This window comes from Engraulis encrasicolus, chromosome 1 (genome assembly GCF_034702125.1).
Source record: "Engraulis encrasicolus isolate BLACKSEA-1 chromosome 1, IST_EnEncr_1.0, whole genome shotgun sequence".
Classification (NCBI taxonomy): Eukaryota; Metazoa; Chordata; class Actinopteri; order Clupeiformes; family Engraulidae; genus Engraulis; species Engraulis encrasicolus.
The window spans coordinates 44,492,390-44,505,155 of record NC_085857.1 but is presented as its reverse complement, the minus strand read 5'-3'; the positions used below and the strand labels follow the sequence as shown (position 1 = coordinate 44,505,155).

Here is a 12,766-nt window from a genome sequence, read left to right as displayed (position 1 = left end):
TAACATTGCGAATGGGCAGGATGATTTGCTTAGACACGCACGTGCTTCAGAGCAGCTAGAACTGTGCAAGGTGACTGCTGCAGTTTTCAGCTCAGTCCTCCTGGATAGCCTAATAAACACAAAATAATGCCGACGAGAAAGTAACGCCGTTATCTTTTGATGAATTCCCTTTGGGTGCCCGGTTGAGACAGTTTAATTTTCACACCCAAATCAATTCGGTTTTAAGTTATAATTTCATTGTATACTTTTTTATTATTATTTTGATGTCACAGGGTTTATTCCTTTGATTGGGAAATCAAGGAACTTTCTGGTGTCGCCGAAACGGCGATGTGCGGTGGGCTCTTTACGCACGGCACCTATGTCCCTCCTTCAGTCAGACTCAAATCGGACCGAAATCAAGTAGCTGAGGTTAAACTGTCGTAAATACACGACCGAACGCGAGTAGCTGAGGTAAAATAGACGTAAATACTCGGGCGGATATCCGGGCACTCACATCCAGCCGCCTACTTACATTGGGTTGCTACAAGGCTCTTAATAGACTGAGTAACCTAAGTTGGCAATTATGGCAATGACATTTCCATTTTAGGTGGTGATACCAGTTTTTCATGGTAAAATGACTGTCCACCCAACAATATTGCAGCATTGTTGAAGGCGTCACTTGACTTGACACTTGAGTAGCCTATATTGCAGTGCCCAAATGATGTGTGATACTAATGCCTGTCTGTGATGTTTTGTTATTTTTGGTTTTTCACTTTGAACTGCCTCTGCATTACTAAACATTTGTTGCCTTGTCTGTTTGCCTCACCAAACAGACTTTTCATTTTCTGGTGGCAGAGAAGAGTTGAGAAGATGATTGAAGTGGTGTGCAACGACCGTCTGGGCAAGAAGGTTCGGGTGAAGTGCAAGTATCCTTGTTTAGAGATGAATGCGGAAATACTTTTTTTAAAATCGTTTATTAATCTTAATCTCCTGTTTCTCTACGTTGTTGTAGTGTCCCCATTGATGTCATACTTTAGTTACAGTACAGAGAGAGGTAGCCATTTGGATGCCACTCGTCACAGTTTTAGTGAGCTGGCCTTCAAGTTATGTCTATAGGGCAATGTTGTTATGCAATTTTTTGTGTTTTTCTTACATTGTAAGAAAGTGGTCAGCAGTCTATCTGCATGACCCCTTGAATATGAGTTTGACTACATGATGAATTGGATTGAAGTGTCCGCCAAGTGTAAGCTTAGTATCATGTAAACACAAAATGACAAGTGAGAATATTGTCTTACTCTTTTGTTTTGTTGGGTCCCTCTTGTACTTTTGTTGAGCCTCTCTATGTCTTTGTATGTATCCGTATTGCGTTTGTATGCTGTAATGCCTGTGAAGCTTCTTTGAGCGCTGTCCAAAACCCATGTATTATTATTATATTTATATATTTATATTGCTATTATTATTTGAATTAGCCCATAGTCTGTCAGTTTGATTGACCAGCAGCCGTCCATGTCCATTTGATCCTTGACCTTTGACCCTAAGCTCAGAGGACACCATCGGTGACCTGAAGAAGCTCATCGCCGCCCAGACTGGCACCCGGTGGGACAAGATCGTCCTCAAGAAATGGTGAGAGACGGAGCTGTCGCTATCTCGGCCTCTTCTTTTCATTCTCTCATTCTCTCATTTTCTCTTACTGTCCTCAAATGATGATGATGATGTGTGATGTGTGTGTGTGTGTGTGTGTGTGTGTGTGTGTGTGTGTGTGTGTGAGCGAGAGAGAGAGTACCATAGGATTCCTGCTGCAAAGCTGTCTGTCTGTCTCTTTCTGTCCTCTGTCTCCTCTGTCTCATTCACTGATCACACACACAATCACAGATTCTCTCTCTCTCTCATTCTCTGGCCTTTTTGACGCCATGTTTGTCTGCCTGACACTGTCTCTCTCTCTATTTCTCTAATCTCTCTCTGGTCAACCTAAAAATGTTGAGGTCTCGGGTATCTCTCTTGCTCTTGGGCCTTTCTTTCTGTCTTTCTTTCTCTCTTTCTCTCTCTCTTTCTTTCTTTCTTTCTTTCTTTCTTTCTTTCTTTCTCTCTCTCTCTCTCTCTCTCTCTCTGACACACTATTGAATGATGAGCTAAGCTGTGCATGAGTTAGAGCTTGAAGACTGCTGCTGACCTGTCTATTCTCTCTCTGTTTTTTTTTTACAGGTACACAATTTTCAAGGACCACGTGACACTGGGAGATTGTATCCTTTTGCTTTGTTGTTCAATAGGCTTTCAATAGTTATTTAACAGTACGTTTTAGCTCAAATTATGCTATTGCAATAACAACCAAACAGGAGTAGGAAGACAGATGCTGAGGCACTCAAGGTTGGGTTTTTTTCCTTTTTTATTTGGCTACTATGCCTACGCGTTTCGGCCCTTATGGCCTTCTTCAGGGCGTATCAAGGGACAGGAGTGTTCATAAGCAAATTGACACTGACGGGGTAGCAATGGCCTACTGGTTAAGGAGTTGGTCTATCAATATCGGTGTTGCGGACAGATTTCACCTTTTAGACTGTGATTGACAGGTTGGGGGTGGTGACGTGCATGATTCGGTCACCTGGTGATTAGTTTTAGGATATCACCTGGTGCTGGGGATATGGCAGAGGAGTTGGTAAGAAAGTGGGTGATTTGTGGATGGCCTACTTTTGCCGACCGCATTGATAGTGCAATGATTTTATTACATCTGGCACTTTAAGCTCTAATTTGCACAGCCTTTGCACTTTCTGCACGTTTGACTTTGCACTCTCTGGAATCCATGCTTGGAATTACGGGATTTTAGCGATGTCATATGGATGGAATACCTTTGAACCTTTTAACCCTGAAGAAGAAGATAAGTAAATAAAGCCAACCAAACTGCAAGTGAAGCGTCCTGGAGCTTATTGCAAATCTAGCGAGTCGAGCAACTCTCCCAAATATCAGCCGCTTGGCGACTAAATATTTGTTTGACTAGCCGCCACTTCAATCGGGGTTGTAGGTTCGAATCCCACCTGACCACCCCATGGCTGAGGTGCCCCCACACTGCTCCAAGGACTATAACCAATACCCTGAATAATAACAAACGTAAGTGACTCCGGATAAAAGTGTCACCTAAATGTAATGTAATGTAATGTCATGAGATTGTGACATTTGAATTACAATGCATAGACAGGCTTATAGCCAGGTGTCACCAACCAGCCAGATATGAGTGTAAAGAGTGTACACAGGGCCCTCTCCGTGGCTCAACAGTTGAGCCAATGGTCAAAAAGAGAAAAACATGCACATCCGTCATAAAAAAATGGGTGCAGGACTATCAAAATCACATGAAAACTGAAAGTAAAGTCCGCGACACCAAGCTCCCAGGGCATGCTGCCCGAAATGTCACATTAAAATAAGAGAAACGGGAGCTTGGTGTCGCGGACTTTACTTTCAGTTTTCAACAGCTGAGCCACACATTGACTGGTGTGCCGGGGACCAGGGTTCGATTCTGGCACGAGGTCATTTCCCGATCCTCCCCCATCTTAACCAGGCTACGCCCTCCTAATGACGCAACACCTTTGGCATTGCTAAATGATTAAGGAAAAGAGCTCGTTCAAGTACTTTCTGAGCTCTGCCGGGCTGGGGAACTCCACCCACTTTGTTGGAAGCAATCAACTTCGAGCAGCTCCAACGGCCCTGGGTAGAGGCGTGTTCAAGGAGGTGACGTGGTTTAAGCAGGGACGTTCCATTGGGACTAAGAAATGTTTGGTTGAAACTTCAACACAGCCCTTTCTGGCATCGACCAGTTGCAAACCGAGGGAGGTGGGTTAACGTTGGAAACGTTATTCGTTATCTTAGGAAGGATCTGAGAACAAATTTTCCTCTGGGGACAATAAAAGTATGTCTGTCTGTCTGTCTGTCTGTCTGTCTGTCAGATGTGTAACCTGACCTTACAGTCCTTTATCAGTTGTCGGAGAGTGAAGAAATCATTGTTATGCATACAGTATGTTCATTTTTATATGGTGAATTCAGGTAATCATTTACATATTTGCAACCAGAGCCCTTGAGTTATCTGCCTTGACTTCACTATTCAGATGAGATCCATGACGGCATGAACCTGGAATTGTACTACCAGTAGAGGCCAGGATGGATGGATGGATGAATGAATGCTACACCTGCAGCTGCCAGAAGGTGGCAGCACTTGGACAACATTCAGAGTTGATGGAGCATAACTGAGAGACTCTCTGCAACACAAACACACACACACACACACACACACACACACTCACTCACAAACAAGACTCTCCACAACACACACACACGCACGCACGCACGCACGCACACACACACACGCACACACACAGTCAAAGGCGACGTCCAAAATGTTCACTTTTCCACCACACAGGGTGCAAGTTGTATTGTTTTTTTTTCCTTACATGGTGCACTACCATGCAGTGAATTAGTGCACTTTTTGGATTGAACATAAATACACTCATTCATATATATGAACGCAGACACGCCAACATTTGTCTTTTTTTTGTTTTGTTCGCCGTTTCTCAACATTCATGAGGTTGTTTTAAGTACTGATAGTTTTGCATAAAATCAATTCAAATGAATCCATGTCTACTCGTCCACACGTGTCTGTAGACAAAGCAGCAATGGTGAGGAGTTTTTAAAAAGACAGTGATCATGAATGAGGATAGTTACAGCTTTTTTTTTCTTTTGTTGTGATGCTTTTATTTTGATATCCTTTGAAAATAATAATTAAAAAAACAACAGGAAATTCTCACCCCCAGTACCGTTATTTCTACATTGCCCCGTTTGCACAGAGGGACGTTTGTTACCTAAACTGTACAGAAAGCGGTCAAGACGTAATGTTGAAAATCACATGACTTTATCGACGACATATCCGAACAATATCTATTCTTGCATAACACCCACGCTACTATTTCAACCAGATAAATACACTGCATCACACAACAAAACACAAGTCGTATCAGCACAGTTTCATACAAGCATTCATCATTTCATTTATAATCATTCATCATCATTACCCCATAACACAGGTGTCAAAATATCAGATATCCCCTTGATTGAAAATGTTGACATTATTTTGGTAGATAACCGCAAGTTTTAAGTCATCAGCGTGCATCACTGATACAGACAACCTTTTCTCCTAGCATAGGTGTAAAAAGTAATAGTAAATTCATTGTGTAAGTAGTGCAGCACTAGCACATACCATTACATAGCTGTTACACCAGCCAGTACCTAAAACCCAACAATTTACAAAGAAATTCACAAATTTGGTCAAACCAGCGTACAATCAGGTAGACTAGTTTACATTTACTGTAGGCCAACTACTCAGTGAAGTTACTTTTGTCGGGATCTTTTTTTTTAACCTCTACTTGTTCTTTTACATCTCTGCGTCCTAGCCCATTATCGAGAAATTCAGAAACAAAATCCATTTGCATAGGGTTGAGAGGAAGTGTGTGCAAGTGTGAGTGTGACTTAAAAGGTCATCAACTGTCTCAAAACTCAAAGGTGATCAATGAGATTTGCATGATTTTGCGCACACACACACACACACACACCTCTCCCCACAACCAACGGTGTAATGAAAGTTCCAGTTTGGTTGGACTATGCTCCTGGATGGGTGGGGCATGGATGTGTTTGACCAATCAGCAATGGCAAAAAGTTGAGGTGGCTGTCCAATCAGGATTAGCCAAAGGTATGAGAGGTCTGGCCTAATCAGCAGTAGTCAGAATTGTCCTCTTCCACGTAATTGGCCGGAAACAGTCCCACCTGATGAAAGAGGAAATGGGTTTGCTCACGTCAGAGAGTGTGGTTAACATTGTGTAAGTATGACTGAGCGTATGACATAGCATTTCTCCAGAGCGATTTACTGGTGCTGGGGCTGTCCCATTGCAACATTTTTTTAAAAATTAATTTACATTCGAATAGTACAACAATAACAGTTGGCCTTGTTACCTGCCTGTGCAACTCTTATCAAGATTAAGAACAACAAGTAAAATCAAAACACTGCATACTCGTTGACCCAAACAGGGATGCTGACAGTTTTGGCTGGGCTCTGGTCAGATTCACGCGAAAGGGCCCACCCCACCCAATACATGTACAATGCCCCCCGTGTCTGGGACAACTGACCCCTTTGTGTGTGTCCGTGGTCCAAGACCACAAGCACAAGCTGAGGACGGGAGCAGGTTGCATAATGAGATGGACACAGAATTATAAAATGTCAAAACCATACGTATCCACGCATACACCTCTCCTTTCCACCAGCCGTTATGGGCCTTCTTGGAAAACCATACTAAAATAAAATAAAAAATAAAAAATAAACACAAAATTATAATTGTAAAATCCGTACGTACCCGCCCGTACACCTCCCCTTTCCACCAGCCGTTGTGGGCCTTCTTGGAGATGATCTTGACGGTGTCTCCCTCGCGCAGGGACAGCTCCGAGCGGTCGCGTGCCGAGAAGTCGTAGCGCACCTTTGCCGTCCCGAAGTACCGAGCGCTCGAACGGGCTGCAGAAGAAAAGAGGGAGAGGACAGGAGACGAGGGAGAGACAGGGGTTAGATTGGTGTGTGTGTGTGTGTGTGTGTGACCTGTACGAGGTGGCTGTGTGCGTACGTGTTTTCCCTGATCCTGGTGTGTGTGTGTGTGTCCGTGTCTGTGCGTGCGTGCGTGCATGTGTGTGTGTTACCTGTGCGGCGTGAATGTGTGTGTGCATGTTCTCCCTGATCCTGGTGTGTGTGTGTATTTTTTTACCTGGCCGTGGAGGTTGTGCGGCTGGGCCTCCTATGTGTGTGTGTGTGTCTGTGTGTGTGCGTGTGTATTATCTGGGCGTTGAAGTTGTGCGGCTGGTCCTCCTGTGTGTGTGTGTGTGTGTGTGTGTGTGTGTGTGTGTGTGTGTGTGTGTGTGTGTGTGCGTGTGTGTGTGTGTGTGTGAGAGAGAGAGAGAGAGAGAGTGTGTGTGTTACCTGGGCGAGGGGGTTGTGCGGCTGGGCCTCCTGTCTGCTCCGGCATCTTATAAGGGTTCACCAGCGGCGTGTCCACCTCCTTAAAATACTCCTTCAGGGAGTTCTGCTGGTAAAACTCAACCATGTCCTGTGTGTGTGCATGTGAGCATGTGCGTGTGTGTGTGTGTGTGAGAGAGAGAGAGAGAGAGAGAGAGAGAGAGAGAGAGAGAGAGAGAGAGAGAGAGAGAGAATCAGTTAGAGAGAAAACATAGACATATGTGTGAGTATTTGTTAGTGGGGGAGAATGGAAAAAAAAGGAGAAATACCCATTAAAAAACAAACAGATGGTCTCGTTCAAACAACAATGACATCAGCATGTCTGGTGGTTACAATGATACAAAAAACATCCAGTAACTCATGGTGATATGCAGTGAGTTGCACAACAATGTGTGTGTGAGTGTGTGTGTGTGTGTGTGTGTGTGAGCGTGCGCGCGTGCGTGCATGTGTCTGTGAGCGTGTGTGTCTGTGTTTGTGTCTGTCTGTGCGTGCGTCATACGGTGTGCGTATATGTGGGTGGTATTATTCAGGCTTGTGTTGCATAGGCAGCAAAAAAAGTCCATCCACAAGACAAAGTAAAAAAAAGAAAACTAAAATAGAAACATATTAACCAATCAGTGACATTGTGACATAAGGCAGAATGGTTCCAATATTTCTACATGACTTTAGGGAATTTCAGATCAGAAAAATGATGACAAGGCGAAACTATGCCCACAAAAAAAATATTTCTAGACTGATACATCAGCTACTTTCACGTCGATTGTTTTTCACTTTGTGCAAAGTTTCTGAGGAAACCTGTGTCAGGGCTTCTGAAACCTCTGCATTGACACTCATTCACTCAATGGGAGGGTGGGTGGATATTTTCTGCTTTACAGTACTGCTTGGTTAATTAATCCAGTAAAAAGGAAGTACTAGAACAACAACAACGTCTCCTCTCGACAACATCCTCCGCTCGTTCTTTTTTTCCCCTGAAGCTACTGTACGTGCACCACGACTTCTCGGCGTGTGACCGCTCGGAGCTGTCCCTGCGCAAGGGAGACACCGTCATGATAATCTCCAAGAAGGCCCACAACGACTGGGCTTTTAAGTCTTTATTTTTCTAGATAGGACATTGGAGGAGAGACAGGGAGCGAGAGACGGGGAAGGATCGGCAAATGCACAACAAAGCAGATCTTCTCCATGTCCGCCATTTTTTGATTTACCGGTTGTAGATGTCTTTCACTGGAAAACGTACTGTACTTTGCTCACTAGTAAATACTATATCACTTAGTAATTCATGAAAAGATCAAAAATTGTGAATGGGCAGCATATATTTAGGGAAAAAATCTAATTACTTAGCAAAAAACTCACCACAATGCCCTTGAAGGCCTTCTTGTCGTTGATCCGGAAGAGACCCTCAGACGATGTGATCTTGATGTGCCTGATGTCCATGTTGAACCTGAGGTGGTACGGCAAGTAGAGAGGGACAATTTCAATTTTTCTTTATTTTTCCTTATTTTTTTAAGATGTGAAGAGAAGATTTATGCTTATGCACCACCATTGTAAGGCACAGCAATAGTTTAATCCCACACATCCAGCGTGAGAGAGAGAAAGAGAGAGAGAGAGACAGACAGACTGTTGAAATCAACTTCCTTGAAGGTACAATACAGTATGTGGGTTGTTTTTATCTGTCTGTGAGTGACTGTGTTCTTGGTTCTCTGTGGAAGTGAAAACATAATTGACTTACCGGTAAAGTATAGCTGTATGTATGTGTGTGTGGTTGCGAACTAACCCCTTTGTCCCCATCAGCTTCCCTGGATATGTGTGTGTGTGTGTGTGTGTGTGTGTGTGTGTGTGTGTGTGTGTGTGTGTGTGTGTGTGTGTGTGTGTGTGTGTGTGTGTGTGTGTATGTGTGTGTGTGTGAGTGTGTGTGTGTGTGTGTGTGTGTGTGTGCACAAGTGTGTGTGCATGTCACTCACTTGATGCTGATGGCAAACTCTCCGCCGTCCTTCTGCCTGACCAGGAAGGTTCCATCCGATCGGGCCTGCAAGAGGTTCTTAGCCTCAGAGCGGTCCATGTTCCCCGCAAACCTGCAGAACGCGGAACCAGCTCAATTACATATCCTTAGACAACAGCATTACATAATATTACATTACATTACACTTAGCTGACACTTTTTATCCAAAGCAACTTAGTTGCTTACATGCAGTTATTTTAAGAAGGGCCTACATGGTATTGGTTACAGCCCCTGGAGTGGAGTATGGGGTTAGGTGCCTTGCTCAAGGGCACCTCAGCCATGGAGTGAGGTAGGGAGTGGAAGGGTGGGATGCGAACCTGTAACCCTCTGTTCTAAAGCCCATCTCCTTAACTATTAGGCGACGACAGCGCCCAGCATCATTACATTGCATTACTTGCTGCTTTAATCTAAAGCTGTGTTTCCCAACCTTTTTGGTCTTGCGGACACCCTTAGCCTTTTTGTTGTGACATAAGCAATGGGGGTTAGGTGTATCATGGATCTATGGGGACTATGTTTCACTACTTCACCCATGATGATATTGGGCAACCTGGACTCAGAAGCTACGTACAATCCAGTGCCATGTTTTACCTGTCCAAATGCCTTAATTGTACAGGTGAAATCAGGTCGTTTGGAAAATGTGGCACTGCATTGCTTCTGAATCCAAGTAATGTAATGTAATATGAACACATATGAATTCACGAATGCAAATGACTTACCAAGGAAATCCAGATAGGTCCGGTGTAGGGTTCTGAGAAACACACACACACACACACACACACACACACACACACACACACACACACACACACACACACACACACACACACACACACACACACACACACACACACACACACTTTGTTTCTATACGTAATACTACAGTAGGCCTACTAGGAGAATTGAATGTCATGATATTATCATCCAATGAGAGGGGAGTTTGATGCCATGTCACATTAGTATCATCCAATAGAAAGCAAGCTTACCGGCCTATAGGGCTGCACTTTATTACAGGGGAACCAGCCCACCTCACCAACCGTGACATTCCTGCCCTGAAACACGCACACACGCACACACATGTGTAGACATGGACACACACACACACACACACACACACACACACACACACACACACACACACACACACACACACACACACACACACACACAGTAAACAATAACATAATTTACAAATGATGCACAAAATGCACAAACACAAACATTGAACAACACCAATCACCACCCCACATACGTACACACACAGACACACTTTGGACATGTGCATGCACGCACACACACACACACACGCACGAACGCATACACACACACACACACAGTGTATCACATACTAAGTTCCTCTAATGTGAGTGTGGTCTAATGTCTGTCTCAGGCATGGATGCCCACTTCAACTTCCACCTTGTTTATTTAAAGGACAGGAAGGCCCCACTGTTATTTTGAGGACTTTTCTTGCCCGCTAGACACCACAGACACACACAGACACACACACACACACACACACACACACACACACACACACACCATGAACTTCCCTCTTGAAAGACACCCTTCAAAGACAGACACAGTGGAGACACACAGGAGTGGATCCCCAGTGTCAGAGGGTTCGTGTGTGTGTGTGTGTGTGTGTGTGTGTGCGTGTGTGTGTGCGTGTGCGTGATTGATCAACAACAGGAATAATTTCTCTGTGTCACACAGAGAGAGAAAAAGAGAAAGAGAGAAACGAAAGAGTGAGAAAGAGAGAGTGGGCCCAACTGATGTATCAGTTGAGAGTATCCATTTGCTTGTGTCCTCCTGATACCAGGCGACAGAAGTTTTATTCAATTTTGCAAACGCACCAATCAAAGGTCATTTGAAAAAGTTGTTGTGCCTTGGCGGACTGCGATCGTTTTCACAATAGAGTGTGACGAAGGTCTTCCTGCACCTGTTCGTCCCCCTCCCTCTGGGCGCAAACCTGCGACCTCGTCAACTACATCGGATCAGAAATGGGAGGCATAGTCCAATACCGCTGGACTAAAGGACCAGTCCCCTAGCCCAGTGTTTCCCAACCTTTTTTGTCCTGCGTACCCCCTAAGCCATTTTGTCATATGATGAGTACCCCCTCGCCCTCACACATGCTCTGTTCCTCTATCCCAATGTGACTACACTCAATAAATTTGCTATTATTACATTTTTCCGCGTACCCCCTGCAGTGTGCTCGCATACCTTTAGTGGTACACGTACTCCTGGTTGGGAAACACTGTCCTAGCCCAACGGCATCGACACTGTATGAGGCTATAGGGAGGGAGGTTTACTAACGTTCCACGCCAACTCTGCTAGTTAGCCTCTGTTACAGGAGGCGAAGCATCAGCAAGGCATGTGGCCACAAGCAAAAGGAGAAGACTCGATGTTAGATCAAAGAATCATCTAGTAGGGTAAGATACCCCAAATCCCGCCTATATTGCAAAGGAGTGTGCTCAAGTTCAGTCTCCAGAGGGGACGTTGTACTCTCCCTCTTCTTCACTTTCTGTGGTGTTTGGTGGATAAGATGTGCGCTACTGCCATCTACAGCGCTAAGGGAACCCCATTTTATTCTCAATCTTAAAAGGGACACTGTGCAGGAAATGGTCAAAAAAGGTACTGCAACTATGCTGCTCATGGAAACTGGGTTGCCTATTGCCAGATTTCATATTTTCGTGAAAGTTTACTCAGTAATAAACTAATATTTTCTAGTATGGCCCAAGTACAGTCCTTTTTGCAGCTAAAAATGGCTATTTCTGGAAATTCAAAATGGCGGACCATGGAGAAGATCCCCCTTTTCATGTATGAAAAGTGCCATTTTTCCAGTCATAATGAATACTTAGAATTTGATTGCTGGTAGTAAGTATTCATGAAAAAGGTAACATTAGTGAATGGGCCGCATGAATTCTGGAAATAAACAAACTAAAAATGTCACACAGTCTCCCTTTAAGTCTCCAAAGGTCTCCTAACTGAAGGTCTCCTAAAAAGGGGCGTTCACCTGACGTCACATGGATCCAGGAAAAGTATGGACTTGATTTATCTTACTCTACTAGCCGATTCTTTGTATTGTATACTCATGAACGGGCATCTGGGTACTTTTCTCCTAAATGTGCGTTACGCCCATTTATAGGGGAAAACAAACCGAATGTCTCATCAACTTACATGCTACATCGGCTACCCGAAATGAACAAAGTACAAGCTTCAGCCATGGCTGTTTCGCTATATTATTTGAACAGCTGGCAACACAACACGTTTTCGGCATGTTGAGCGTGAACAACTCTAGTCTACAGGTCCTTATCTTTAGTTTATTAAAACCCAACGCCACCAATTGACTTGCATTGGCTGTTTTCCCCCACAAATGGGCGTAAACACTCATGGAAAACGTCACGCCGTTCATGAGAATAGGTTAGATGATGAGTTGGACATAGAAAGATCAGCCCCTTCCCCTTACACACCTCCCACCACTGTAGGTCCGCCTCCGCACGTGTCAGTTCGATGACATCACCGTGGGAGAGGTGCAGCGGTTGGCCGAAAGCCACGGGGGGCGGAGGTAAGCCATAGTACTCTTCACATACCTCCATCTTAGGAAGACCTGCGGAGATGAAAGAAGAGGAGATGACAGATGGCAATATGAATACTATGTTAAGTCCCTTTGCATGGTCATGCCCCATTTTTATGTGTTTACCCCGCCCAGATTCCAGTAAGCCGGTGTGATTTTCAGAACGGCCTCGGCCTTGGTTCTAAGCGAGGTG

At 44.4% G+C, this 12,766-nt stretch overlaps 1 protein-coding gene across 2 annotated transcripts in view; it reads right to left on the bottom strand.

Annotated features, from left to right (window-relative positions):
* Positions 1-4,107: 4,107 nt before the first annotated feature.
* The window catches only part of LOC134452794 (proto-oncogene vav-like), a 34,498-nt gene continuing 25,839 nt past the window's right edge, over positions 4,108-12,766 (bottom strand). The window contains exons 21-28 of one of the 2 annotated variants that reach the window (XM_063203396.1): positions 12,470-12,606; positions 9,986-10,051; positions 9,719-9,750; positions 8,965-9,075; positions 8,357-8,444; positions 6,971-7,097; positions 6,360-6,514; positions 4,108-5,775 (exon numbers count right to left, since the gene is read on the bottom strand). In XM_063203396.1, the coding sequence (XP_063059466.1) occupies positions 5,722-5,775; positions 6,360-6,514; positions 6,971-7,097; positions 8,357-8,444; positions 8,965-9,075; positions 9,719-9,750; positions 9,986-10,051; positions 12,470-12,606 (770 nt within the window). In that variant the 3' untranslated portion in view covers positions 4,108-5,721. The remainder of the gene's footprint in view (positions 5,776-6,359; positions 6,515-6,970; positions 7,098-8,356; positions 8,445-8,964; positions 9,076-9,718; positions 9,751-9,985; positions 10,052-12,469; positions 12,607-12,766) is intronic. The other variant, XM_063203405.1, reaches the window with a different exon arrangement.